We start from the raw sequence: 27,798 nt of genomic DNA on the forward strand, positions 1-27,798 counted from the left end.
AACTGAAAATATTGTTTTTTCGTGCACAATGAATGTATAAATAGATCTTGATATTACATAAAAGATCCATTGTTGCCTTGCCTTCAACATCATAAAACAAAATAACCTTCGGTTTGAGCACTTTATACCAGAAGCTCCCCTTAACCAAAAAATATTAAATAAGGTTTTCAGACTGAAGGAAGCAGCTAGAAATATTTTAAAAGACGAGATATAGACTGTATCAGGGAAGGTGAACAACAATGATAGGGAAAAGAAGAAATCAAACTTGCAGCTTTTTAACAAACGGAAGGTCACTGTCAGGACATCATGAACCGAATCGTCGACTTGTCCTCTATGGATCTACTGGGAACTCTTATGGGACCACATTTTCCAGGTAGCTGTTAGTAAATTAACCAAAAGTGAAGAGATAACTAAATTTGGCTATTTATCGTATTTAAACATATGTATATGAGAGACTTATTAAGGAGATCGAGGATTAGCAGTACATCTCGCACTGGAACGAGGCCGAACGGAGATCTGGTGCTAGAACACGGCACACGACCAGACAACATGTTTAATGTCACAATAACAGCCAACACGAGCACAGGGACCGTTCTCCACGATCCATATATGCCGGAGATATGCATCTGATGAACGTTACAGTGATATGCTCACTAAAATGCTCAGCACGAGCATCTTTGTTGTCAGATAAATGTGTGTGTTTAACGAATAATCATTACATTTATATACAGTATCATCCTTTCATCGCAGAACGTCTTTTGTTCGAATGTGGATTCGAATAGAATGCTGCTGGCTTTCATGGTTCCGTGCATTCCGATCAAAGCTTGACATACATAACGGATGGCCTAACTACCAGACGAAACAATGTTTCTCTCGTTAATCCGTCGATGAACCGGTGCCAATAATCGCCTTTTTCAGCTGGTCATGCAGAAAGGTTATCATAGTAAAGACAACCCCATACCATACCGGGAGAATTGAAGTCTTCTAAAACCAGCTGAGGTGCGAGCAGGGTTTCGGTGCTGTCTGAAAGGCTACTGTGGAATGTATATGGAAGCAATGCATAAGTTTTTGCTTTTGATTCAGACTTGACAAGTGACTACTTCAACTCCCTTCAATAATGAAAGAATTGCACGTTTTGATCCCACAAAAAACTCCTCCATTGTGTTTTCTGGGTCCTGGCGAAAAACGTCAAAATTGAGGAAGTTAACCAGGTTGTTTATTGAATGTTTCAAATAAGTGTATTATCTTCTGTAAATAGTGATCAAATCCGTGACTTCGCTGGATGAATTAGCCATTGTTGGATATGATCTCTCTAAGAGAGCCATTTAGTAGAAAACTGAAAATTGCAAAAGTTTCTTGAAAAAACCAACCCCATACTTCAACAGATGTTCGCAATTAAGGCCCCTGTCGGAGACTACACCATCAATCTCTACTTCTTGGGCGGACATGTAGACAAGATACTTCTTCGGCCGCAGCTCCTCGAGTTATTGTATTTGGAGGCCCATGAAGGGACATTATCTGGTCTTTACGAAGAAGCTTAGGAGAGGAAATTATTTCTCTCTTTCAAAAATGAATAAGCACATAAGAAGATGTTTCCTCAATAGGATTGTCGCTGTTTAGTGAACAAGGGAGCGTAGAAATTAGTTATGGTAGCATTTCTTCAGTTTTTCCCACACATAATTCGTCGAGATATGTCGAGGGATCATGCGGAGTCTCTCCACACTAGGAAGACTTTTAATGATTCTCTCCGCATTTTCAACACCCCGTGCCTTGTTTCTACATTGAGTAGCTGTATGGCCCAATTATTTGCAATGACGGCAGTTCATGCTTCAGGACACAAAAACGGCGAACAAGCTAAACGATTCCAGTTTGAAAGAACAACTTTCGGTAGATCAGATCCAGTGAAAGGCTCGAAATAAGGCTGATGCAAAATAACTTGTTTTCTTATATTTCTAGATTTTTGTTGAATGCAATTGCTTCCAATCCAGAATTTTCACTGAAGTGGAAGCAATGGATACTTCAAAGGGCCAATCACATACTTCAATCGATCTTCGCAATTAAGACCCCTGTCTGACTACACCATCAATCTCTACTTCTCAGGTAGGCATGTAGACAAGATACTTCTTCTACCGCGTATTGTGTAGTTAGATCACGCGATTCATCGATGATGTTAAATGGCTTTTCTTTGATTCGGAGGTAGACCATCCAGAGGCAGGTTATATTGGATGGATATAACTTGTATCGAAAAGGACACTTATCAGCATAATTTTTGTCGTTATAGGATTATTCAAATCGACCTTCATTGCGCCTGAGGGGATGTCGGAAGTCGAAGATATCATGTGGACTGATTTAAATCGAACAAACGCATTGCGAATGATTTTTTATGTTTGTAATGCAAGCAAAAATGCGACAAAGTTCTAGTAATACAGTCACCCCCATCCTATGTGTACCTTACTTCCCCCTCGGGCCGCGAAAAATGTTACGCCGGCCCTGCCCATGCTACCCAGATTAAACCAACCAGCATATACTCACTATTTTCCATCATCAAAAAACTGAACGTGACAGCGGCGATGTACAGCACACACACCAACTCCAGCCAGAGCGCGAAGGCCCGGGTCGTCGCCAGAAATAAATACCACGCCGATGTGTTTAAATCCTGATGCTTATCGAACTCGTAGGCAAGAATTTTCTCCGCCTCAAAGGCCCGGATCGTTGTCAGGCCCTGGAAGGAAGCATTTGCGTGGGAGAAAATTGGGCTGCGTGCTGCGTCGTTATAGGGATAAGAAAAAAGTAAAGAGCAGAAAAACGACAAACAAAATTAGTCGAGATTATCACTGTGAACTGAATATGATATCCAAGGCATCGCGACCTTGTGGGTGGGTACTCACTCAGCGCTTCCACCCGTTTGATACTGCGAGCCGTGTTTGTGTAAATGTGCCGCAGTCCGTAGAACATGATGCCCATGACGGCCGTTGGCAACAGCAGCCAGCAGTTGACGACAGCAACCAGACTGATAATGGCAGTGAATTCCACGAAGAACTATAGAATGAACGGAGGAAAATCAATCCAGCTCTGGAACCATTGACCCGTTTCAACAAATGATGCCTACCAAAATGCAATCCATCATGGCGGACGGTAGAAAAATATCGATGCAACCGATATCCCGCGAGAACCGGTTCAAAATTCTGCCGGAAGGATTCGTGTTGAAGAAGTACATGGTGGCTCGGGTAATGCCCCGAAACAGTTGATCGTGTAGCCTAATTGATGCCCGCAGGCAGAGGTAAAAAAATGAGAATGAACGATTCAACGATAGGCACAGCATAATGGCCATAGCTCCCGAGTAGATCATCAGGTACTGTTCACGGGCGAGGGCTGCGAAAACGGTTCCCTCCAGCTTGGACGGGACAGCAGTGGAATTGTCACTACCGGTAACGTTCTGGCTAAGATGCTCCTCTTGGTTGACCCTGGAAAAAAGAAGACTGTTTATTTATTTGTTCTCTACTTCGAAAGAAGCACTCGAGGCATGTTCCGGTACGATGAAGGGTGTCAAATCTAGGATTCGAACGTTCTGTCACGTTTTCAGATGATTTTGTTCTTGAAATAACTATGCATAAAAATCCACTTTAGATAACATATACAACATTAAGTAGCAAATTTCGAGAAGGATAGCTACCCTATCAAACGAAATGAATATTCAATTACGACTGAGTCAGTTTTTGGGTTTAATTTGACAAATTTCTATTTGGACAAAATTCGTTTGTCATTATTCCGTAAAAATGTTCACTGCATTAATGGAATACTTTTCTCGGAAAATTTGCGATTGAAATTGATACTCCTCCAGCTTACTCAAGCTAACCTTTGATAAATTACCCTTCCTCTCAATTCCTTACGCACGCACGATGAAATAATCCTTTTTGCGTTATCATCGTACATCAATTTCCTCAAACCCCACCCCACTCTCGCCTTCATTGTGGATTCATCTCTCACCATTCCCCAAAAACACCCCAATACTCACCACTGCGAAACGAAGTAATCGATACCACTCATGGTACATTGCGCCAGCAGGAAAAGTGCCGCCACCAGTGCGATCAGCGTCACGCTTTCAACCGAGGCAAAGTAGCTCCTGTACACGGAAAACCCAATAGTTCCGGTTATTTGAGATTCCTTGCTTGCTCCTCCTCCTCCGCCATCGCCACCGCCGCTCCCTTCCGTTGCCAAATGATTGCACTCGTCCCGCTGTTGGTCGTCCGCAGTTTCGGAACCACTGGTGGACGTTCCCGGGCGCTTTGCCTTCCGGCGCCGGCGACCTGCGGCAGCAGTAGTAGTGCTTTCCTGGTAATCATCGAACCCATCGAATACCATACTGCACGAGGAGAACGGGGACGGGTGGTAGAGTGATTGGTTGGAATGGGCCATTCGGTAGGCCGGCGGTATTATCGGCGTAGATGCCGCCGCGGACTGTTGATAGCCTTTGTCAATGTTGAAACGCGGCACGGTGGCGGACATTCTGATCAGGGGCTGATGAGAGGGATGTAGAAAGAATAGAAAGGATGTAGTAAGTAACGTTAATTAATCTGGACAGGAGTAGTGAAAGAATGAATTAATCTATTGGCTATTGATAAAACTTTTTGACAACCAACTATTGCAGTGGTTTTCAACGGGGGATTAATTCACCACCAGGCGTGTTTTAGTCTATTGTTGGGGTTGTTAATTATGCAAAGTATATTATAACTTATTTTCCGAACATTTCCGGCGCATATTTGCCTTATATATATTACTTCAGTGAGTCAAGAATTAAGATGCTGGTTGAGAGTGTTTAGGAACGGGTATCTAATTAAAGACAGGTATTGCGTAGTTGGTAAATCAATTGCCTTGTACGCAGCTCACCTGTGTTCGATTCCTAACCCCACAGATAGGGTTAGATTTTTCGAAAATGGATTTTTCTAACCCTAAAACAGGGGCGAATGATCCTAAGGTTAAAACGAAATAAAGAAGGTATCTAATTGAAAACACCTCAATGGGGATGTATGTACTGGTGACGTAGAACTACGCTTCTAAATACAGAATGTTTTGATTATAACATCAATACACTTGTTAGCATATTTGTATGTATAATAATAATCGAAATATTATGCGTTTACCCTCTTGGTGCACATGATAGGTGTTCTCCAAAAATCAATTTTCGTCATATATATGATTAGGGCGTATAAGCCAAATGTCAAACTTCATTTTGAGTAGAACGGACAAACCGTTAGTCGCCAATTACAGCCGTTGGTCGTAAACAAAAAAGAAAAGTTTTCTCTTTCACGATTTGTCCGAAAAGAGTATTTTGGCATTTCGCTTATTCGCCCGAATCGTATGTTTGTCGAGAATTGAGTTAGTTAATCCTAACGAAATGCACACGGATTTTAAGTGCTTTCACAAATACCTACATGGAATGAGAATGTGTGCGTACAGAAACTTTAATTCAACTTAAAGACACTACCACAGTAGATCTAAATACTGGTCGCAGTGGTTCGTCTCCAACAAAAAAGTCACTATTTTATTTAATCTCAACCGTCGCACTTACGCAACCACCCATGGATTAAAGTAATGTGCGTATTATGTGTCCATATTTATTTACAACTAACCTTTAAATCCAACTTTTAATTAAAATAAAATCACTTTCTTGAAATATCGTCTAATTCACCCCATTCACAGTAAACCGAAACAGGATGCAACGGTGCTTAGTAAAATTATGTGCTATGAGCCGACAATCAACACCTTATATCTCGTTATTCCGCCAGAACTATCCATTTACAATTGTTGCACTTTAAATGCGTTAAACGCTTGGATAGGCCTCGTGTAGCAATATGAGTTATACAGGAAAACGGTGGTACATATTATCGCCATGTTTTTTTCCGATACTCTACCACAATCAAAAAATCTTCTTGCATTCTGCACACAGGAAAGAATCAGCAGTGAGATCAAACCAAAATATATTGTAATGTAATTTCAGGTAAATCTGGATATAAAAATAGACTCGGGACAATGCAATGTTTGATGTGAAACTAGTCATTAGCCTTCGCATGATTATTTTCTACGAGTGCAATACTGGGCACTCATTTTCTAACAGCTGGTGAGGCTCATGATGTTAAAGTTTGTTTTGATCGGCTGAAAAAAGTAGAATGATTCGTTTTACCAATCATACGTTGGCGTGCATGATCTGGACACCTAAAGGGTGTCAAATTGCTATTACCATTTATTGGAATTTTGGTTGAAATTTACATTCTGTAAGTCAAACAATCATTGCGAAAATGGAGTCAGAAGAGTATCAGTGGCGTAAACAAATATTGCTCACGAGGAACTACCTCCCAGGACTTCGCAACGGCGTTCGTGTGGTGAGAATGCGTCCGACAAAACCAACGACTGCGGACCGGGCAGCAACAAACACCAATACAACAACGATCGGGCCCAGTACCACTAAAACAGCTGCCCATAAGTACAAGAAACAAACAAGAACATTCGACCGTGAGCATCATGAATGCAATACAGATGACGACATGGACGTGAACGAAAACGCGAGAGAAGACGGACCAAATGACCCCCAAGGCGCGGCAGACAACGCACCTAACGTTTCACCACCATGGAAAAGGATTTCAGGATGGACAGTTGAAACTTAATTTTAATTTTTACTTATTGTAAAAAGCTTAAGTGACCCACGGCTCAGTTATGCTAACGCATTGAACCGTGTCAAATAAACAATAAAAAAAATAGTAAATGATCCAATCTACGTTAAGTCGTGTTTTGAAACGGTCAAACGAACGTTTGACCGCCGATAGGAAGGAAAAAAGATACCAAAATAGGTCTCCATATTGTGTGACGGATATCAAGTGTATAGCCGAAGTTTTCAAGAGGAATCCCAATAGTTCAATGAAAGAGGTGGTGACAAAACTGCATAAGCAAAACTTTTGTTCAAGATGTAAATGAACGTAAGAGATGACACACTTACAAAGTCTAAAAGGGAATAGCAAAGAATGGTAGAATACAGTGGGGAGATCGCGTGCTTGGAAGCTCTATACTCAGCTGTGGAAGCTACTGCATTGTCTCGTCTTGGATGACGAGATTTATGTGAAATCAGACTTCCGGCAGCTTGCTGGGCTCCTTTTTTCGCTTCTTGTCATAACTAACGCGTCCCTGAGAAAGTTAGATAGCAGATCGTGTAATTTTTGACAAATTTAGACACCTGAGTTTTCAAAAAAAAAAAAACACGATTTGGCAGGCAATTGTCTCGTGTGGAAAGCATGACAACCAGAACGGTCAAGGGGCTGATGCACTTGAAAGAATGCATCCAAAATCGTCTCATTGTTTGTTAAATACGCTTTTAATGTCAAATATGCGAGAAAATACGCAGTATTATGTCCAAGTGGATCATTTTTATTTTATATTTTAAAACATTTAAACCAATTGAAAATGATTTGGGCCCTTTAAGGCGGTTAAAGCTTTTGTATTAGTCTAGATTCTGAATAAAATTGAGCTCTTTGAGAGTAATTTTGAAGACATTTTTTCAACTATGAAATTTATTTGTTTGTCATTATCACTACTGTAACAACCATTTTTCTTTTTTTTCTTTTCAGGTGAGTGTGCTCTTTTTTACGGTACTAACACATACGCATATGTAAGTAAAGCAAGCTATTTGTTTGAACTAGTTAATGATCCGCAGTTTAATTGATACTGTGAACATAGACAGTTTTAAACTCCATTTTGTAAGTAAAGCCTCTCATAGCCATGCCGTTGTCGTCAATCTTGTGCAAAAAAAATCACAGCAAGACAAGCAACCTTTCCTTACCTTCCGCTGCTGCCGCTCCCGTTCTCCTTCGGGATCAACGAAATCCGCCATCTGTTTGTCCCGCTGTGCCAGCTGCTCCTGCTCCATAGCGGCCAGCATGGGAAACGTGTTGGCCGCCTCCAGGCTACGGTACGTTCCCTGGGCCTCCGCCGATCCCATATTCATTAGCACGATATGCTCGACGTTCTTCAGGTACTGGAGCTGGTGGGTCACCAACACGCAAACCTTATCCTGCAAACCGGCGGCAGCAGAGAGGAAGAAAAGAAAAAGGAAAAAAAAAACACGAACACAATAGTAAATGCCGTGCAAGGTGAAACGTTCACGGAACACACTCTAAATTGAATGAAAGTTAGCTCACGGCGATAAGGGATAGGATTGGCCTATGAGATGATGATGACGGGTGGAGTTTTTAGTGTTAGAACTGTTGGCATTACTTAATTAAAACTTTCTTCAACACCCGAGATAGACAAAAGACAGTCATAACTACTCACGTTCAAGTAATCTCTTATACACTCCTCGAAGATGTGTTTCCCCACGTGGGTGTCCACCGCAGACAGCGGATCATCTAGCAAATAAATATCAGCTTTTCTATAGATCGCCCGTGCCAAACCTACTCGGGCACGCTGTCCTCCACTTAGACTGATTCCTCGTTCACCCACAATAGTATCATCACCATGCGGCAGTAACTGAAAATCCTTTTCCAGGGCACATACCTTCACCACTTCTCGATATCGTTTCTCGTGAAAGTCTTCCGTAAACACAATGTTGTTCTTCACCGATCCCTCGAAAAGCCAAGGTTCCTGTGATGCATAGCTGATATCGCCGCTGATTTCCAGTCGTCCATCGTCCAGCTCCAACTCCCCAAGAATAACCTGGAGCAGGGTTGATTTGCCACTTCCAACCGGGCCAACAATGGCACACATTTTCGACTTCTCTACCGACAGGTTCACCTCCCGAATCCCTACAACTAAATAAATTCTTTGAAATCAACACCATCCATTTCTGAAAAATTATTAATTAAAACTCACCCTTCCTTCGCTCTCCACTCGACTCCTTGCTCCAGCAAGCAGTTCCATCACGCATGAAAATACCCCTCCGAGCGAATCCCTTCTTATTGACAAACCGCTTACTGTGAACCTTCCCCGTTGCCAGCGCCAAACTGTCAAGCTTTATCGCACCATCGCCGTTGGCCATCTTCACGTTTTCCATCAGCTTAATTTCACTTTCCTCGGTACCCGAGTGTCCATTAGCGGCTGCCGCCCTCCCCATCGGCACCTGCACCATTTTCCGTTCCGGTAGCAGCAAAAACTCCTCAATCCGCCTAATCGAGATCAGCCCCTCGGCCACGGAAGTCAACGACAGAGGCCAAAAGTGTAGCATCGAGCTGTACAGCAGATTGAAGTAGGACGTCACAATGAATACCTGCTTGGCGGTGAACACATTGCCCGAATAGCAGTAGCCTACCAGGCTGAGGAAAATCGACAGCCTCGATACCAGATTGAACGACAGCAGCCCGGCACGTATGAACAACGTGCCCCGGATACCGGTGATCTCCTTGCGGCGAATGGTGTCCACCATGCGGCTGAAGCTATGCTCCCACGCGTACATCTTAATCACCTGGATGCCCTGGATGATTTCATTCATGAAGCGTACGCGCCGATCCGTGCGAATGGCCGTTTTCAGCCGATAGGAGGCTGCCTTTTTGCCGACCCATGCTGCAATGGAGGGGGAGAAAGAAGGCCGCATGAATTATAGAACTAGAACTCAAAATAAAAACAATTTATTGATCAATATGTATTTTGGTGGTGTGAGGGTATATGGAAACATTTTTTTTTTCTAACGAATGCAAAAGGATATTACGGCACTCTTGTCAATATTGACAATGTTTTTGTATTGTGTAGGGCTGAATCTTTCTGGTATAAAGACTCACCATCACTATCGTTTGTTTACCATTTATCTGACAGTGTCATTCCAATCGAGCACGAAACCTGCCAATAGACCCCGCCGGAACGAGGATTTGGAGAAATTTTCCTAGGGTTGAGTGACAGATCTCATGCTCGATTGAAATAACACTGACAGAAGAATAGTAAACAATCGATTGAGATGCCTGGTCTTTATTCAGAGATTCAGCGTCTTTACTTAATACGTAAGCATGTTCGTTGGGTTCTCAAATATGATAAACAGGATTCAACTACCGTCCCTTCGTGTAACATTTCTGTTAGCAAAACAAAATAACACTTATATGAAGGCGGATCTTCGCTAGGGCTGCGAGACAACAGACTTTGGGTACCTCATAAAAAACAAGCAAATGGGGAACCTTTCCGACGAAAACAAACAAAAACAAAATTCATCGGAAGCTAATAACTACCCTCATTTAATCGGCATTCAATTTGCCGCCACCGAAACTAGATAGGCCAACTTTGAACGGACACGCAATTCATTTATTTCACAGCTCCCGCTCGCCGCTACACCCATTTCCCCCAGTATAGACTGGCCGGATTTGGAAAATAAACTTACTGCACGCTCTAAATTCGGGTGCTGATTTGGGCACTGTCCTAATACGGGTCGTCAGTTGTACTAGCTTTGAGCTTAAAGCTTTCCACTACCCCATATTCTAACCCTAGTCGTAAAATGGCTGGGCAGCGTCGAATGACTTTTCGTACTTTGTTGTTCGTTGTACGTTGAAGTGGATTTTTATTTCACTTTGCACTTTGGTCTCGCAGTTGTAGACAAACTTCCCGCCGCCTGCCTTCCAGCTAAAAAGAAACAAGCTGCTTAACTTTTCGATGTTTTATCGCATTATAGCGTCAACCAGAAAGAAGGATCATAGTACATTGTCCTGGCGCTACCACTGTCCAGCTGTTCAGTCTATCCAAATAGGAGGACAATGTAGCTCTAACAAGGTTTTGCTTTGTTTTTTAGAATCCGATAGGGCAACTCGATAATTGAAACAAATTCAATTCGATCAAGAAAGTAAAATTGTAATAGTAGATTAAGGTGACCATATCAGTCGAGTAAAAACCCAGGATAGGGGAACATGGACCTTTACCTATCCCATTAGCTCCTCTTTTACGTATTTAAAACGATAAACATTAGATTGTTGACACTTTAAGGTGGGTAAACGCGAATAACTTTTTAAAAGGGCATAATTACACGAATTTTGTTCGAGCGAAATTCCTCGACAACTATTGCATTTTGGAAGATTTTTGTTAAATCTATTTTGAATTATAATGATATTTAGAATCATATTCTGTAATAAAATTATAGTTTTCTATGTCAATAATTAGTATGAAATTTAAAACCATGTATAAAGTTATCGCTAAAAAACTTTTTTACCGATAAGTTCTCCATCATGCAATCACATTTAGAAGGTTTCTTTTCTCTTTAGGTTTTTGTTGATAAAATAAAAACAATTAAAAACATGGGTTTTTGCCATTTAAATTTTTAACATAAATTGTTGTGAAAAATGATACTTTTTTTTCAGTGTATGTTTTTCATACAGAAGTATTCATCCCCTGTAACCCGTTCTCAGATAGTTTTGTTATATAAAATACGGTAATCGAACATTTTTTGTCGAAAATGCTACAAGTAGAAACTTTCACGCCAACATGCTCTTGAGTCAAAATAATCTGATTGACTGTGGAAAATATTTATTATTCCATACCGGTGAGACGTGTAAAGTTTCATCGGAATCTAAGATGGTCGGACAGGATTTTAAAGATTTTCGAACAGATCTTCGTGGAATTCAAATTTTTTAAATAATAATAAGAAAAACTTCTAAAATATTGAACATGAGTCACCTTACCCCACATTCGAACTCAAGGATCAGTATGTCCAACGCACAGAGAAGTTACGGTAATCGTGACTAACCTCCTGAAATCATCAACATCTTCTTATTTTTAGCTATTCTAGTCGATATAGTTAACCCTAATTTTTAGTTTTGGTTGAAAAAGCTATTGTAAATTGTTTTTGTAATGAGAAAACCGAAAAACTTCTTGCCAGTACATGAAAGTTACGGACTTTCCATTAAAAAAAGCCCAACACTGGTACTTGACGGGTTAAGACATTTTGCTGGAGATTTTTATTACCACACCGTTCACAACAGAACTTCACAACTACAGAGAACCACTAGAAGTACGTATTTACTACCGGTTAACCTCTTAGAAAGATTTTCATATTTTCTCAAAAAGTTTTATAAAACTGTATTTTTTTTAACTAAACCGCGCTGCCATCCAAAATATAGTTTTGTTGATTTCTTCAAATAGGCAACTTTCAACGTTGAATGGTTTCAATATAACGATTTTATGGCGAACAATAGAGATTTTTATGATTGGTGCGAATATTGCAAAGAAGTGTTCGTAGGAGTGACAACATACAATCGTATTTTGAATATTTTGTAGCGATTTTCCCGTAACCCACCAAATGGCGGGGTCGGGCATCAGCTGTAACCCCTTGCCAACCGGTGTATGTCAATTTTTAGCCTTATACCAATTTAATGCGTCTCGCTGACGCTCATATTCTGCCTTTGTCTGAGTTGTTTGTCGGTTCTGAGTTTAACAAAAATTTTAACGATTTTTTTCAGCTGTACAAGAGTGTTTTGTTTGTGTTCGGCATATTTTAATTGTGAGCTGTACTGGTTGTTAATAATTTCGACCAAAGAAGTTATCTTTCAAATTTTTCTTTCTAGAAGCTAATAGCAATATTTGTGTGAAACAAATATCTTCAAGTTTGTTTGCGAAAAGCACTTTGGTTGTGTCATAACATAGCCAGAAGAAAGCACATAAAATAAAATAGCATCACAAAACAACCGCTGTGACTCGGTTTTATATTTCCACTATTCACCACCCATTTTCAACCATTAGCGAAACGTGACGCTCTCAAACGTGCTCCCAAAGTTGGTCAATAAAAACTCGGATCATTCTCTCTGAATTATTAAAAACTACAAGCATCTGAAGAGGGTGTTAATTCCGTAAATTGGCACCCTCTATCCTCTTGGGAAGCGTTCACTAGAGAATCCCGTGTCTGCTTCCGAGAGGTGTGAAGTAGGTTGAAAAGTTACGTTTCACTTTCAATCGATTGTTTCAATTCTGTACTCACCTTGCAGTGGGATGAAACTCAGCAGGAAGGCGATGCCGATTAGTCCCGCCACACCAATCTGCCGGTAGATCAGGTACCCGAACACCACCAGCTCGATTGGTCCCTTCCAGGTGTCATGCACGAAGCTGGCGGCCGTATCAAATTTAGCGACATCGTTGGACATCAAGTTGATCACCTGTCCGGTCAGTCCGTCCGTGCCGGCCGCTTTCGTGATCCGGAGGGCCTGTGAGAGAGAGCGAAAAAAAAACACAAATGGAGGCTGGTAATAACTTATTTATCAAAAACATGCCGGCCCCTTTGCTTGCTATGGCCATTCGACGGTGGTCGTGCCGACAGGTTCAGATTTTGTTTTTTGAGTAGTGTATTGTTCCTATCAATTGATACATGATTTGATTCAACTTTTATTTTGTTTTTTAATCCATTCAAACTTTTGGCTTCGTTCTGAATTATTTGATGCTTTGAAACTATTTCGAAGAATGATTCCACATCAGATAACTATTGTTTTTAAGACAAGTAAATAACAAAACATCAATATATTTAATGTTTATTTATCGTCGACCTCTGTCCGCACTGAGTGCCGATCACCGACGCCAGAGAGCTGACCTCGCCTGGGATTGAACCCAGACCCACTGGTGCGAGAAGCGGTAACGCTTACCACTCAACTACCAGCGCCGTCATACGTCAATCTTGAAGTAGTAACCCAAAAACGAATAAACACCCAAAATAATCTCACCTTCTTGTACAGCAGCGAACAGCACGCCACGCGGATCTTCATCCCAATCTGGTAGATGTACAGAATGAAGTGATGAAAAATCACCACCGGTACCAGTGAGCAGAAAACGATTCCGGCCGCATAGTAGTACGCCTCCGTCCGGCTGATCGTGGTCTGACCGGGCGCAAAGTAGGACACCAGCCCACCGAGACACAACGGTTGGAATACTCTGTTAATCGAAAGCAAAATCTTTCAACCCCAACCCAAGCACTGCAACGGTTCATCGGAGCTAATCTTACCTTGAAAACGAATCCACCGTAGTGTACATCAACCCGCGGGTAATCATCGTCCAGCCATAGATGCCACAGATCACCCGCAGGAAACTGGCCTTCTGCTTCTTCAGTTCCAGCCGCCATCGGTTATCGAACAGATAGGACAGCTGTTCGCTTTGGTGCGAAGACAACGTTTCGTAGATGTCCGATTCTTCGATGGGGCGTTTGAGGCCCGTTTGAAATACCTCCCGCAGCCACCAGAAGGTAAAACGAGCCACGGGATTTGCTTTGCTAACCGGGTTCACCAATCGGCGAAGCTGGTGGATGCTGGGATCTTCGGCGTACTGAGTTGGATTCATTGCTGCTTGTAGTGCTGCTGCTGTTGGTGATGAGATTGATGAAGATATTCAACACTGGCTAGGTTCATCTCCCTACGTGATCTGGTAAAGCTTCCAGCTGTTCGGGATTATGCAACTTTCTGTCCGCGTGCAAAGTGGGAAATATGTAAAGAAAGAGCTCTTATCAGGGCGGTTTCGCGTGCAGGTTAAGACGAGAGATAAACGATCATCGCAAATGAACTTTATGCAGGCTGTTATCAGGTATCGCAATTTTTACTCATTTGACAAAACGCTCATCGCAATTTTTTTAAACTTCACTTACGCCAGGAGGCAAAATTTACAAGATTGATGTCTTCTGATGATTCAAGACCTCCAATTAGATGTTGTCGTTACAGTGATTAATCCCTCATGAGAAAACAAATTGGCTATGTTTATAAACAATTTCGTGTTTTGAACTCAACTCAACAGTAACTAGCACCAACTTGGTGCTAATTACTGAAGATATAAGTTTGAAACTCATAAGTCCACCATTGTCCAAGTTAGGCGTTCTGCTTTTATGCACCAATTGGTTTAATCTAACGTTCTTCGCTTTTGCGAGCACGTTTAGATTCCAAGCCAAACAACAATATTTCGTTTTTACTTTCTGATAAGCAAACCAGAGCTTTACATCCGAGACATCAGTCAAAACCAGCCAATTGCTTTAGGCATTCACACAAGTTGTGTGACTGTTTGGATTAAGTGTTTAAATGATGCCAATTCGGTGCTTGTTTGGATTTGTCGTCTAACTCGCCCCTAGTAGGTACTAGTTACTGATGAGATGAATTTAAAAATTCCACACCTCTTTTCCTTCAGTTCAGTTCTTTTAAGCGATTTAGGCTCTTTAAATCTTTTCAAGTCTTTTGACGCCTTTCCAAGCAGTTAGAAGGCGTTTCAAACCATATTTGCCTTTTAAGCGTTCAATTCAAAATTCTCACTGTCACATCCACATATTACCGTAAATTATCACCTTGAAGTACCACCCTCTATCTCTTCTTGAATCCTACCTTCTCAGCCTAGCAATCAATCGCCTTGAACATAATGGACTTGACGATGCTAGCTGAGCGCTAGCGTGTAACATATAAGAAAACCAAAATAAAAAACGATAGCGTCCTGCCAAATTTCGCCACGCCGTTGTCCGTGCTACAGATGTCCCCGGAAACTGGGATTTTTTTGTGCTATCGCAATGATATTCAACGTTCGGTTCAATGTCAAAGACCACACTAACCTAGCCGCGCACATTACACTAAATTTTGTACCTACTACTATTCTGTACAGAGCAGCGAAGCACTCCTATCTCTACCGATTAAATAATAACACTGCTGTGCCGCCGATGGAACGAAAGTAAACAAAATTTTCACTATAGTCAACGGCGGACGCGGGGCGATGGCGGCACAGTGGGCCCAATTAAAAAAATAAAAACAAGGTGGTCAAAAGTCAATTGAAAAAGCTGATCAGCTGTAGATTTGAAAAAAATACATAATCACATTAAAAAAGGGTATATTCTTGGAAAAAATTAAATAATTTTTGGAATCATCATATAAATTTTTTTTATTTGCGAGTACTCTAAATTTTTAAAGTTACTTTTAGGTTGTTGTTCACGAACTGATTATGTTTGTTGAAATTAAATTTAAAATATTTTTGTCCCGCAAAGTTAAAATTTAAAAATTTGTTTAAAGCTGTTGTAAGAAAAACTTTCGTTGACAAACAATAAAAAAATAAAGGAGTTGTGTACAAGATACGACCATGGTGACATTAAAAATAGAACACATCTATCAAAACTATCGACCCATTTCGGGACTTAATTGGCATACCTATTAGACCGGTACAAAAATTGACTTTTTTGGAACACCCGGTACAAAAATTGACTTTTTTTGTTTCCATTGCCGATATTTTATATTTTTTGTATGTAAAAATACATGAAATATCGGCAATGGAAACAAATTTAGTAGTAAATGCCAGAATCATCTAATGCACCCCAAAATTCTCAGATGTACAGCTGGAAATGAAAGTATCAACATTGCAGAAGACTGCAAATTGATCCGACTTTGTGGTAAAAAGATATTCTAATATAATGTTAAATGCTGCCTCTCTCTTTCTCGCACATATTTAGAATAAGACATTTTCAAAAATTCTTTTAATCTTCGAAGCTAAATAACTTTGTCCAGTAACCTTCAACCATTATACAACTTTCAACAAAGTTACTCGTTATTGAAAAGGCTGCACCACCTGAAGTTTTGAGGTAATCAGAAAAACGGTGGGAGTTTTGATTGAATTTTGATTTTTATTGCCGATTTTCCATATATTTCACCATAGAAACATCTAAACTAGAGCTGTAGGAAAAGCTCATATTTGACATATAGTTTGTAGAGCTTATTACCACTTTATTTAGCAGTGTTTCGAAAAAAGCTCAAAAAAGTTTCCGGTCTAATACCTATACAATTTATTACTGTGCTTGAATATTTCGAACTTATAGTCCGGTTGATGTCCTATTCGTGTGCAAGTATATCTCGAATCCCGAACGAAAGGTTTGTTGTATATGTTCACTTAGGCCCGTAGCGTGCTATTGGCCGGGGTGGCTACCGCCAAGGGTGTCTAATTTGATTTGCTCTCTAAAATAATTGAGGATAAGTTATGCAATAAGTTAGGATAAGTGTGCCATTTCCATATTCACACCAAATTATTATGTGAAAGTCGAACTGAAAGAGAAAGCCAATGTTCTGTTGACTTTACTTTAAGCACCAGAAGAACACGCTACGGCCCTATCAGTCACAATATTCACAATTCATGGTGTTATTCTCAAATATTAAGTTGATAAAAGAATAGTTAACGAAAGTGCTTCATATAAGCACAAATGGGACAAAGCTGGGATAATGTGCAATAAAGCAGTCCAGCCCCTTCATTATCGTAGTCAGTAGAATAACTCTTTTTAGTATTTGTGCAAATGAACGTTTTTCAAGGGAATGCTTCAGATTCTTCGGGCGTTGTTATTTATCATGTGGATACTACCCACAATAGGCACACTTTTCAGCATTCTCAATGCAAAAGTCATCCTCATGATTCTCTGCGCATTTACCACAACGGTCCATATCGCTGCAGTGGCCCCTTTGCTTGTATTTAGTTCAATGCATGGTGTGCGACACAAACAGCCGAACAGGCTGTCGACCTTTGCCAACGAAGACATAAACAGGTAAAGCAGTCCGACAAAAGATCCCCGATGTAAGTTTGAAGGGTCACACAATTTTGTCCCATGCAATGCGAAATCTTGCGAAATCTTCACTCACTGAACCAATAAACTCGAATCGGTGACCACACCGTCGATCGCAACTTTGTGAGCGGGTATCTAGACGCGTCTTGTCGCCAATTAACATAATTTGCTTGCTTTAGACAAGATATCACACAGCTTATGATCTAGGCGAACTTTCAAGATACCTGTCATGGCTGAATATTTCTGCGACAGTTCTTTCGAAATCTTTAGAATATCAGCGAATTATTGTTGATCCGAAAGCAGATTAGATATGGTCGGATTTTAAAAGAACCGGTTGTCCGGTTGTATATTTGCAACAAATAAATATTAAAACAAGCTCAATGTGTGGTCATTAAATCCTGCGCATGCAACTTATCATTGCGTGTGGTGATTCTTTTTCATGATGGTGAAGCATTTTCAGCGTCGCCTAAAGATCATTTGGTAGCATTTGCCGACACTATCGGCGCTACTGCTGTCTAGATTTACTGACTACAGTCGTGAAACCTTCCTTATTGTCTGCACCTCTGCGCCAACAGGTGTACGCGGAGACAGATCGTGTAATCGTACCCCGACTGCACTATCCTCTATATACATGGGGATCTTGGCCTTAACGTTATCGTGCTCTCGTGTGATCATTTCGAAAATATCTCGAAATTCATGATAATCTGAGTCACCTAGTGACCCATGTGCTATGGAAACTCCCTATACACATGAGACCAATATGCATAGAGCTATTGCTAGATTCGAACCTTTAAAACAGTGGTGTTCAACCGGCGGTTAATTCACCCCCAGCGGTAAATTAGACTAATGTAGGGGGTGAATAATGCGGGAAAATTTTTTACTAGTTATCCTAACATTCCCGTCGGCTATTTGTTTTTATATTTTTTTCAGTCTGTCAAGAATTGAGATGGTCACTGCGAGTGCTCAGGAATAAGTCTATTATTGTAAAATTATGGTTTTCAGCCAATTGAAAACCATTTTTTCTAGCAGGGTAGTGATGGTAAACAACTTTCAGAAAGGGGTACATCATGGTGATCAATGTTCGGAAAGGGGTACATGGAACGAAAAAGGTTGAAAACAACTGCACTAGAGGTTCATTCTTGCCGAGCTTTGCGGATGAGAACTTTTTAATAGGTGTACGATATCTGTCCGATTTTTACGCCTGAAGGTTATTTCCGATTTTTATATCCTAAAATATTGAAAGTGGGTTTTATGAGGCATGCTCTGTCCTTGCGACTTTTATTTTCGGTCGCTCATATGAACTTCACATGTTTAAGCTTATCCCGCAATATATAGGAAAATTACGTGTTACGTAGTAGAAAAATTCAGGAGCCCTCCTCACTCCCTCCTTACTATATCAACAATGTTATTAACCCAAAAGCTTGACTTCTGGGTTGTCACAAAGTTTCAATTTCCACCTATGGATATGGGAATTTCATTAATTGAAACCTTAAAAGGTACGTCCACATAACGTCCCAAGTAACAATTGAAGTTTTATAGCACGCTATAAGTGCAATCTAAGATTAATCAGTGGCTATAAAACTATCATAAAACCTTAATTGTTACTAGGGGTTTAAACAACAATTTTCCAAATGAGAATTGAATCCTAAACAATACGAAATATGCGCAAAACTTTTTCATAAATTTTTTTCTAAAGACACCCAAATAATAGCATTTTACTATTGAAACCATGAAAAGTACATTGTCCATATTATTTTCGATTTAGCCCACTGTGCGCCGTGTTTTCCCCTTCGCTGTCCAACCACAACAGCATGCTTGCTGTGAGCATACAAAGATGGTCCCCGGAGCGGTGGTGGTAACGGTGCTGATGTTAGTTGCGTAGTAAACAATCCGCGGGATGCGCAGTGCTCGATGCGCTGCCCTATCAGAGCTTTACAAACACACAATTACTTCACTGAATTATTAATACCAACACCAATTGAGCGTTTCTTTTTGGGGAGAAATTAAACGCACGCTTCACTGCACCGCACCGTCCCGACCGGCCGGCATTGAAAATGGTTTTTCAACTGATGTGATAGTAGCAGATTCGTCGGTGACTTATTGCTGGAATATTTAGATTAGTCCCCAGATGTTGTGGGTTGTTGGACGGGGTTTCGTGTCATTAAATTAAGTAACGCTTTCATATTTGGCTTGGATTTTTTTATAGACTTTATCTGTTAGCAGACTGCTATTATAATGGTGCCTCCTCAAACCATTCATCAGATGGCAAATTTTTCACGGTTGGTTCTGCTTTTTGAAACTTGTTAATTGAAAATATTGATCTAAAAGTTTAAGCTGATCACGCGAAAATCGCTTCTGTTTGCAATCAGGCTTTTTACAAGTCAATGCACATAAGAAGATATCTTTTCGAAGTATACTCCAAACGTTAATTTTCAATGTAGAGAATTTGTTTAAGTCCTAAGTGGAATTTGATTCAAGTTTTTATTCATTGAATCAATTACCGACGGGACTGTTGAGGGTTAAGTCCACCGCAAACCAAAAATAATTAGCACATTCAACCACTGCGAAAATTTTGCTAACTCGTCAAACTGCATATTTCAACAAGTTGGGCTTATTTCAGATTAGCAAACTTCCGGTGTTTTTCGAACGATTTTGTGTTTATTTTTCCTTTGAATCGGCTCAGCATACTGTGTAATATTAATTAAATTTAGATTTACTTAATCTTAGCATTGCTGTTATCAAACACCGCACCAAAGCAATCGTTCTAAGGGATGAGCCACACAAAGAATACAATTATAATTGGATCAGTACAAATATTGACTTTCGGAATGCGGTTAATTCGAATGGAAATAGATTACCCAAACGATATGCAGAATATGAACTTCCTTCGTTACCGGTGGGTTTTCGTACAAAATTTTCTAGAATTTGTATGTGAAAATATAAGAAATATAGACAAACACAAAAATCTTTAAAAAATATTCACTAATCTTATAATTGGAAAATTTTAGTAACTGGATAGAATATAGTTGTGACGCTTATGTTATTCTATTTCAAAATAGCTGCGCGTCCTAGGTGACCTTGTAAAGTGTCAGGTTTGCTGTATTCCTTCGAACAAACAGGGGTTCGGAATCAGTGCATCAGCTGACATTGGCTTTCGTAGCTGGGGCTGCGAAAAAACGTGCACAGCTACGATACACTGACTCATTTTCCTTAATGCTGCTATTTAGCTATTAATTTGGGTAATCTTCCAGCATTGACCGCGACAAAGAACGGTGCATCCAGTGGACGATAGTCAAAACAAACCGGATCATAGGTTTCAAGCTATTTTGGGAAATCTGCTATCTTCAATTGATTACTATGTTTTAATTGCCGCAAGGTTCTACTGTATCGATTTTGTTGGTTATTTTCGGCAAATTTGAGACTAAGAGAAACGAAAGCAATGAAATTGAAAGACGGATAGGTATTCTAGAGCGAATCAGTTATAAACTTAGAACGGAAAACTAGGACTAGGCAGGCTCATATGGACATGATCGAAAGGAAATGTGAAGAATTATTTGCCTTCTGCTAAGTAGGATTAAACAAATTTGCCGAAAATAACCAACAAAATCGATACAGTATCTTCAATTGAGTAGATGAGACGAAAAAACTGGAGTCTTCGATGGCAAAGCTTGAAATCTTCAGTACTAGATGCACGCATTGAATTAAAGCAGAAACATCACTGGTCCCAAGTGGCTTCCTTGAGGTATTCCTGACATAGAAGTAACTGTACTGTGGGTGCCTGGCAATCACCAATGACAATCACTACATCTGCCACGTAGGAAGAAACTGCAAAAAACTAATGTTGCTTCAAACTGTCTCCATTTTACTGAAAAAATAAATCGGGTTTAATACCATCGGTTTGAGCTTGACGTTCCATACTCTCTGTTATGTATAAATTAAACAACAGATTAGTCGAACATCTATATTTAAAGGCATGCTGATCGACTCGATAAATCAATTCCAAAACAATCACCGACATCTCGTTTAGCTTTTCTTTGTGGACTAGAAATATGTACGCAGATTTCCAGTATTGCGTTGCGTTGCGTTGCGTTGTGACGATGATTTTGGCGGATTGCACACTGACTTCATCATGTATGACTGCTAATTATCTAATAAGAGTTGCTTAGGAAGAGATAAGTAGGAATTCATACCAATCCGACTCATATTAAAACCAGTGTTGCTAAAAGAGCGAGAAGCCAACATATCCTCCTCGTTCGCCTGCGAGCGCGAGACTCACACTGTATGCTCCCTACTGCTGTACACACGTTTTCGAAGAACTCTCAACTATGTGACAATCAGCACGAGTGGCAATTATGTTTGATTCATGTGAGTTATCTGCCTTCACTATAGGCTCGTGTGTCACTCGCACTCTTGTCCGCTCGCTGCATATCAGCTCTAACGGCGAGTGGGTTCCCATGATGGGACTCCTCGGCAGCGAGTTTTTACTGCATGCCAGCCACTCCCGTGTGCTAAGCACTCTTTACAGCTCTGAAGATGTTTATTAGAACAGCACGCATACACTCTTTTAGCAACTGGGAGCGCTCGTAAAGGAGCGAAGGGAACGAATACGGCATTCTGATGAAATCCTAGAACAGTGCAAGCAAAAACTAACTAAACTAACAGTGCGCGTGTTCGCATTAAATTGTTATTGCATTACATACGTTATCTGTCTATACAGGTTTATGCCGGTCGTATTTAAAGAACAAATTAAATATATTGTTTTTCTTATTTTTTTTTTAAATATGTAAACAAATTATAAGTGCGGTGTCTTAAATAAAACTTGTCTTTTAAGGGGCGACTACTATAAACAGCTCAAACTGAAAGTAATTTTGTTATACGATTTTGATGGCAAGGTGACAATGGACCTCTCGTTAAGGTTTATGTATTGTCGCGCTTATAATAAAATCTCACATTGCGGGCGTCTGAAAGGCGCATCAAATATAGCCGCAGTTGCTCCGCAAGCAGATTTCAGTGGAGCTTTATTTTTCTGCCAACTGTGTGCTTTTCGAAAGCTTCAAGGAAAAAGCTGCCTATACATTTATATAGGCGGCTGTCACGCGCCTATCTCAATTGAGCTTTCATATAATCGCATATCGAGCGATTATCCTGCAAGGCACAATATACATTCATTATGAATGACAAATTTGAAGTCAGGCAAAGCCACACACGAGCGTTCTAAGAGAAGACGTTCAACCATTTCCATATCAAGGAGTGCCGCGGTGGGCATGATAACTCTTGATACAATTGTCTGAAATAGGAAATTCAATAAGATTTTTGAAACATAGACTTGTAGTTACTCTATGAACCAAAAAAAACCGTTGGAATTTCGGAAAATGGCATAAGAAAACCCGAAAAATAAAATTCGTTCACTTTTCTTCAAAATAACGAGGAAGATTTTTGTATTCCATTTTCCCTTAGTTCATCGACTGACTACACATGTTATGCATTCTCATAAATAATCAAGTCAATTCGTTGAATGGTTTTTGAGTCATCGGCAATTTGAAAAAGGCGGTTTCGAGAAAGACGCTATTAAAGTTGGCGATAGACTGAAATCATTGAAACGCATCGTTGTTTAGTACAAAAGAAGATCAGTGTGGCCACCGAGATTCCGCCGGGCTTTTCTAGAGGTTCAATACTAACAATTAAACGAATAAAAAAATATTGATGTTTTTCCCACTACACCACCTTAAGAAAATGATACCACATATTCTATAACAGCCCATACTGGCTAATCGGTTTGCATGTTTGTAACGATTATGCACTTCTGAGTAGAAGTGACGGGCGTATATTACGCACTTCTGAGCAGAAGGGAAGGATGTATGTGATATCCAGCAATGAAATCTAAAACTTTTTAAGGATAGTTTCTTTTTTGAACAATGAAAATTGGAAACATGAATTCAATATAATTTATTGCAAAAGTTAAACAAAATAATCTGCTACTACCAATTTTACTGAGATGGTAAATGGAATAAAGTTCCGTCTCATTAGTATATAGTAAATTATCGTGAATAATTATTTTAACAGTATTGTGCAAACTGTTGTTTTCGTCAAGAAGAATCAGTATTACCGAAAACAATGTTGTTCAGTCAGGTTCAAATCTCAATTAGTACAAATTTACAAAACTTTTGCTATATGTTTGTTAAAATTATCTAATCCTAAGATTATGTGTATGAATAAGAGAAGCAAGTGAATCACGATAGTAGGAATTAATTCAGAGATATTTCGTTTCTTCAGGCATTTTGATTTTCATTTAAATTCAGCATTTTCAAAATTTTCATTTTCAGTACCCTACCAAGACGCTCTAAGAGAAACTATTTTCATTTAAGTTTGATTTTAATAATTCCCTTAACTATTCTTTACAATTTGACAATTAATTCTATAATTTTTCATCCCGCATCCATGCTTTTGGTCAAATTTAAATATTAAATCATCCATTATACTATTTCATTACCATTGAAAATGACTTTTTTTACTTAATTCGGCAAAAAAATATCTGGGAAAGCTAGCGTGAGAAGTCGACGAGCAAGTAAAAATTACTATTTTAATGCTAGTATTGCTTGTGGCACAAAAACTCGATTCGAACCGTATTACGCACTTAACATTCTACTAATAAATTTAGCTCATAGACTGGTTAGTTCGACTGGCCTATCTATGAGAGTACCATCTCTATAACTTCAAATACATGTGTTTTGACAGGTCGCAGTTTTCAGTAGCAGCTTGATTACTCGCACAGTGTGGAGTTCAAGTTAATGAGAAGTGCGCAAAATCATTTACTAGAGATTTCTTCTAATACAGTCTGCTGGCTGTTTCAATTTGGGACTGTGAACGAATTCTTTAAAATATATAACGCATACAGTACTTTTCTTACAGCTGATAGATTTGCTCTGAGTCCGCGTAATTTGGAGGATAAGTACAGCGTATATTGGTATTGGTCACAAAATTTTCAAGAAATTAAGTACTTATGTTTAGAAATTCACTTTATGACGGTAGTCGATCTCCTACATACATATTCTATACAAGCCAATGTTTGTTATTGGGTCTGATTTTTTGTAGTGAACCGCATTAAATGCGTTTATCTAGAAACCATGTATTTAATCCGAATATCAAGCACAGGTCTTGATCCGATTCATTTTATGCAGAATGTACCAGGAATGGTCATAGATGTATACTACCCATGATCGCATATTTGTCCCGTTTTATATGGGATTTCCTATCTTTATGGGACTGACTTGCGATCATAGGCAGTGTTCATTCGTCGTTTTCTACAACGAATTATTTTCGTGCATTGTAAATAGTAGATTTCGTTCATTTCATTTACAAATTTTAATTTTTGTTAAATTTTGCATATTACGTGTACGTTGCACGATATAGAAATTATATTTCGTGAATGAAACGAAATGATTCGTTATTTAAAAAAAGGTTTGTGTGTATTACTAACGATATCGTTGTTTGCACGAATTTATTTTCGTTCATCTTAGAAAAGTTTTCGTGTTCAATTATAAATATTTTTTTCCTCGATCTTTTAAGGTCGATGTTTGACAATACCATTTTTTTATTTAATTAAAGGGATCGATCTGGAAAAATGGATTTTATTTCAAACATCTCACCATTATTGAGTACTTGATTGAATGCGGTATTTTTTGTTCGCGATAATCATGAAAAATTAGCTTCACTCTTGTAGTAACTATTCAATTTTATGCATATATTCTTTCAGTGACAGATTTGACAATAAAAACTGGACTTCATTATCCCACAAAAAATCTCAAACTTCAATACAGGTATTTTTGATCAATAAACTAATGCATACCACACCAAAAAATAATGAAATTTAAACGACATGTAAACCAATACGTATGTAAACACACAAAGCTTGAATCAAAAATTTGATTGAAAGTTAAGTTGAATTCGTTGCACTCAATTGGAGCATCAAAAAGCATATGATTTTACACTTTCGTTCGTATAATATTACATGTCATTTATTTTACAGCAATGTTGGATTAAAAATACATTAAAGTCCATTGGCATCCCGTTTAATGAAACTGTAATCTTCAATCAACGTGTAAAATTATAATAAAATTTGTTGAAGAAAGCACCACAAGTTGTGTGAATTTGTGGTGGAACTTAATTTTACAATTTTATTCATGCTCCAAATATGTGCATGAAAATAAATTTAAAATTATAAAATATTTTTTTCCCTGTAACATTGAAGGGAATTGTACATATTTGACATGTTTAGGTTCCACATATTTACAAGTGGTAATCCAAGCGATTCTGCAGTTTTTTTTTTAAATTTACGTTTTAATGCGACCGCATTACGTAAATTTAAAAACGGATACGTTTATGACTTCGTTGTACAAAAAGTGAATCGATGAATCGAGAATTTCCCGCGCCATTTCCTTTTCCGTTATACCAGTGTCATATCAACCTCGATCCAGACGATACATCAGCTTCCATCAACGTAAATGTCCCTCAACGCCACGTCACCGTTCCATCAAGATGAGTTGAATGCGTCTCTCGTTCACACTTTCCGTACGTCAAAGCATTCCGTGCTGTTGATGTTGTGTGTGAATACCTCCATTTAACTAATTTTGACGTTCCCGTGACGTGCTGTACCGGTGACGAAAGCCAGACGTATTGTGCAAATCGATCTTCGAACAGCCGCGGCTTGTACTTTGTACATAAAATATACGAATAAATTCATTTTCATTTAACATTCTTGGTCTACCACCGAAGAACGAAATGCGAGTGGGAGCGAGAGCGCTAGCGACTGAAAGAGTGCGAGTGGATACGATTGTGTTAAAGAGCGCGAGTGGCTACGAGTGGGAGTACGGACGAGTGGGAGCATGGGCGAGTGGGAGCATGGGCGAGCGAGAGCATGGACGAGTGGTAGCAGCAGTAGGAGTGCGCGCCAGTGGGTGGGTGCGAACGAAAGAGTGGGTTTCAATATGTGCAATTTGAGTGGCTTTTGGCCGACTGGCACTCGCAGAAATTCTACCCGGCTGGGGAGTGAACGAAAGAAAAGCATGCATGGAGAACACTCGGATATGAGTGTTGGGCGCAATGAGAACACGCGAATGAGAAATATAGGAGTTATTTTTACGAGTTCAGCAACACTGATTAAAACCTCAACACATGATAGCCATCATTGCCGGCCGCCCCCATCTCCATCGTTCACGGGGAAGGATAAAGGATAAGGTAGACGGGAAGTGTTGATGCTCCACCTACTTAACGGAAGGACGACGATTCATCAGACTCTTCCATAGGTGTCGCGGAGTTGGTGGTTTAGGAGGGTATAAGGTCTAGGATTCGCTCCAAGCAAGCGATGCGACCTAAAAAGCATATTTTATTAGGTAGCTGTTTAGTTAGTCTTCGAGTACGCGATCACTCGAAAAAGAAAATATTTTGTTTAGTTTATGGTTTTTTTAAACTCTGGGTAGCCGGCTACCGAAAGTATCCTATGTTCCCTAAATAAAAGCAATTTGAACTCCACACAGCCGACCGTGGGAGTATTGCCTAGAAAAGCTAATCATATATGGGCCGAATCATTATCTATTATAACGGTATTTAGACAGAATTCGCTACTTCTCCTCTACGATATATTTATTTAGTTGAAAACTACCGAGTGATAACACTTTATACAGACGAGTTATGATAGCGCGAGATGTTATAAATCAAGGTATGTATTTCCTATTTTACGTATCGAATGATTTGTAAATACACGTATACGAGCGATAATAACGACCATGAAGGGAAATACAAGGACTTGTTAACCTGATACACGGGCTGGTTAGCAATGACGAAACTTGAAATTAGATTAATAAAAACAGATACGGCGAATTTTCAGTTGTATTGACGCGCGATGATTGATATTAATCAAATTAAAGTCATGTTGCGGCTGATTTCCGATCAGATATTCATTTTTACGGCTGTGTTTCCTTGATTAGATCTTGTTCGCACCCTCTCATTCTGCTACTATCGGCAGAAGGCTGATAGCACCCAGGCGTCGCCGGTCTAAGGACAAAATGTCATCAATAGACTTAAACTCGTGTGGAGGCATGAGATGGGAGACTTTTGAGAACTAAATTTAAGAAACGGAAAACAAATGCAGTTCGAAAAAAGAGTAACTCGTCTCATGTCTCGGATGGTTCCTTTTCCAATAAGAATGTCGAGAGGTAAGAAAGAGCGCATTCTGCCACATAGCAGTTTGCATTAACACAACTACTTCCGGTGTAACAAGATAGTAGATACAGATACAGTTTTTAAACTAC

At 39.6% G+C, this 27,798-nt stretch overlaps 2 protein-coding genes across 4 annotated transcripts in view; one reads left to right on the forward strand and one right to left on the reverse strand.

The window, feature by feature from the left end:
* LOC131695493 (uncharacterized) overlaps positions 1-27,798 on the forward strand; it is a 100,918-nt gene that overhangs the window by 27,453 nt on the left and 45,667 nt on the right. The gene's annotated exons all lie outside the window — the stretch shown is intronic.
* LOC131695472 (ATP-binding cassette sub-family C member 4-like) overlaps positions 1-27,798 on the reverse strand; it is a 37,988-nt gene that overhangs the window by 2,309 nt on the left and 7,881 nt on the right. The window contains exons 1-11 of one of the 3 annotated variants that reach the window (XM_058983992.1): positions 15,543-15,717; positions 13,937-14,387; positions 13,659-13,866; positions 12,926-13,148; positions 8,857-9,543; positions 8,320-8,795; positions 7,829-8,059; positions 4,016-4,518; positions 3,110-3,464; positions 2,889-3,039; positions 2,533-2,763 (exon numbers count right to left, since the gene is read on the reverse strand). In XM_058983992.1, coding sequence (XP_058839975.1) covers positions 2,533-2,763; positions 2,889-3,039; positions 3,110-3,464; positions 4,016-4,518; positions 7,829-8,059; positions 8,320-8,795; positions 8,857-9,543; positions 12,926-13,148; positions 13,659-13,866; positions 13,937-14,268 — 3,397 coding nt within the window. In that variant the 5' untranslated portion in view covers positions 14,269-14,387; positions 15,543-15,717. Of the gene's footprint in view, positions 1-2,532; positions 2,764-2,888; positions 3,040-3,109; positions 3,465-4,015; positions 4,519-7,828; positions 8,060-8,319; positions 8,796-8,856; positions 9,544-12,925; positions 13,149-13,658; positions 13,867-13,936; positions 14,388-15,290; positions 15,718-27,798 lie in introns of those variants that run through there. The other 2 variants (XM_058983990.1, XM_058983991.1) reach the window with 2 other exon arrangements.

Source organism: Topomyia yanbarensis, unplaced genomic scaffold, assembly GCF_030247195.1.
Source record: "Topomyia yanbarensis strain Yona2022 unplaced genomic scaffold, ASM3024719v1 HiC_scaffold_4, whole genome shotgun sequence".
Taxonomy (NCBI): Eukaryota; Metazoa; Arthropoda; class Insecta; order Diptera; family Culicidae; genus Topomyia; species Topomyia yanbarensis.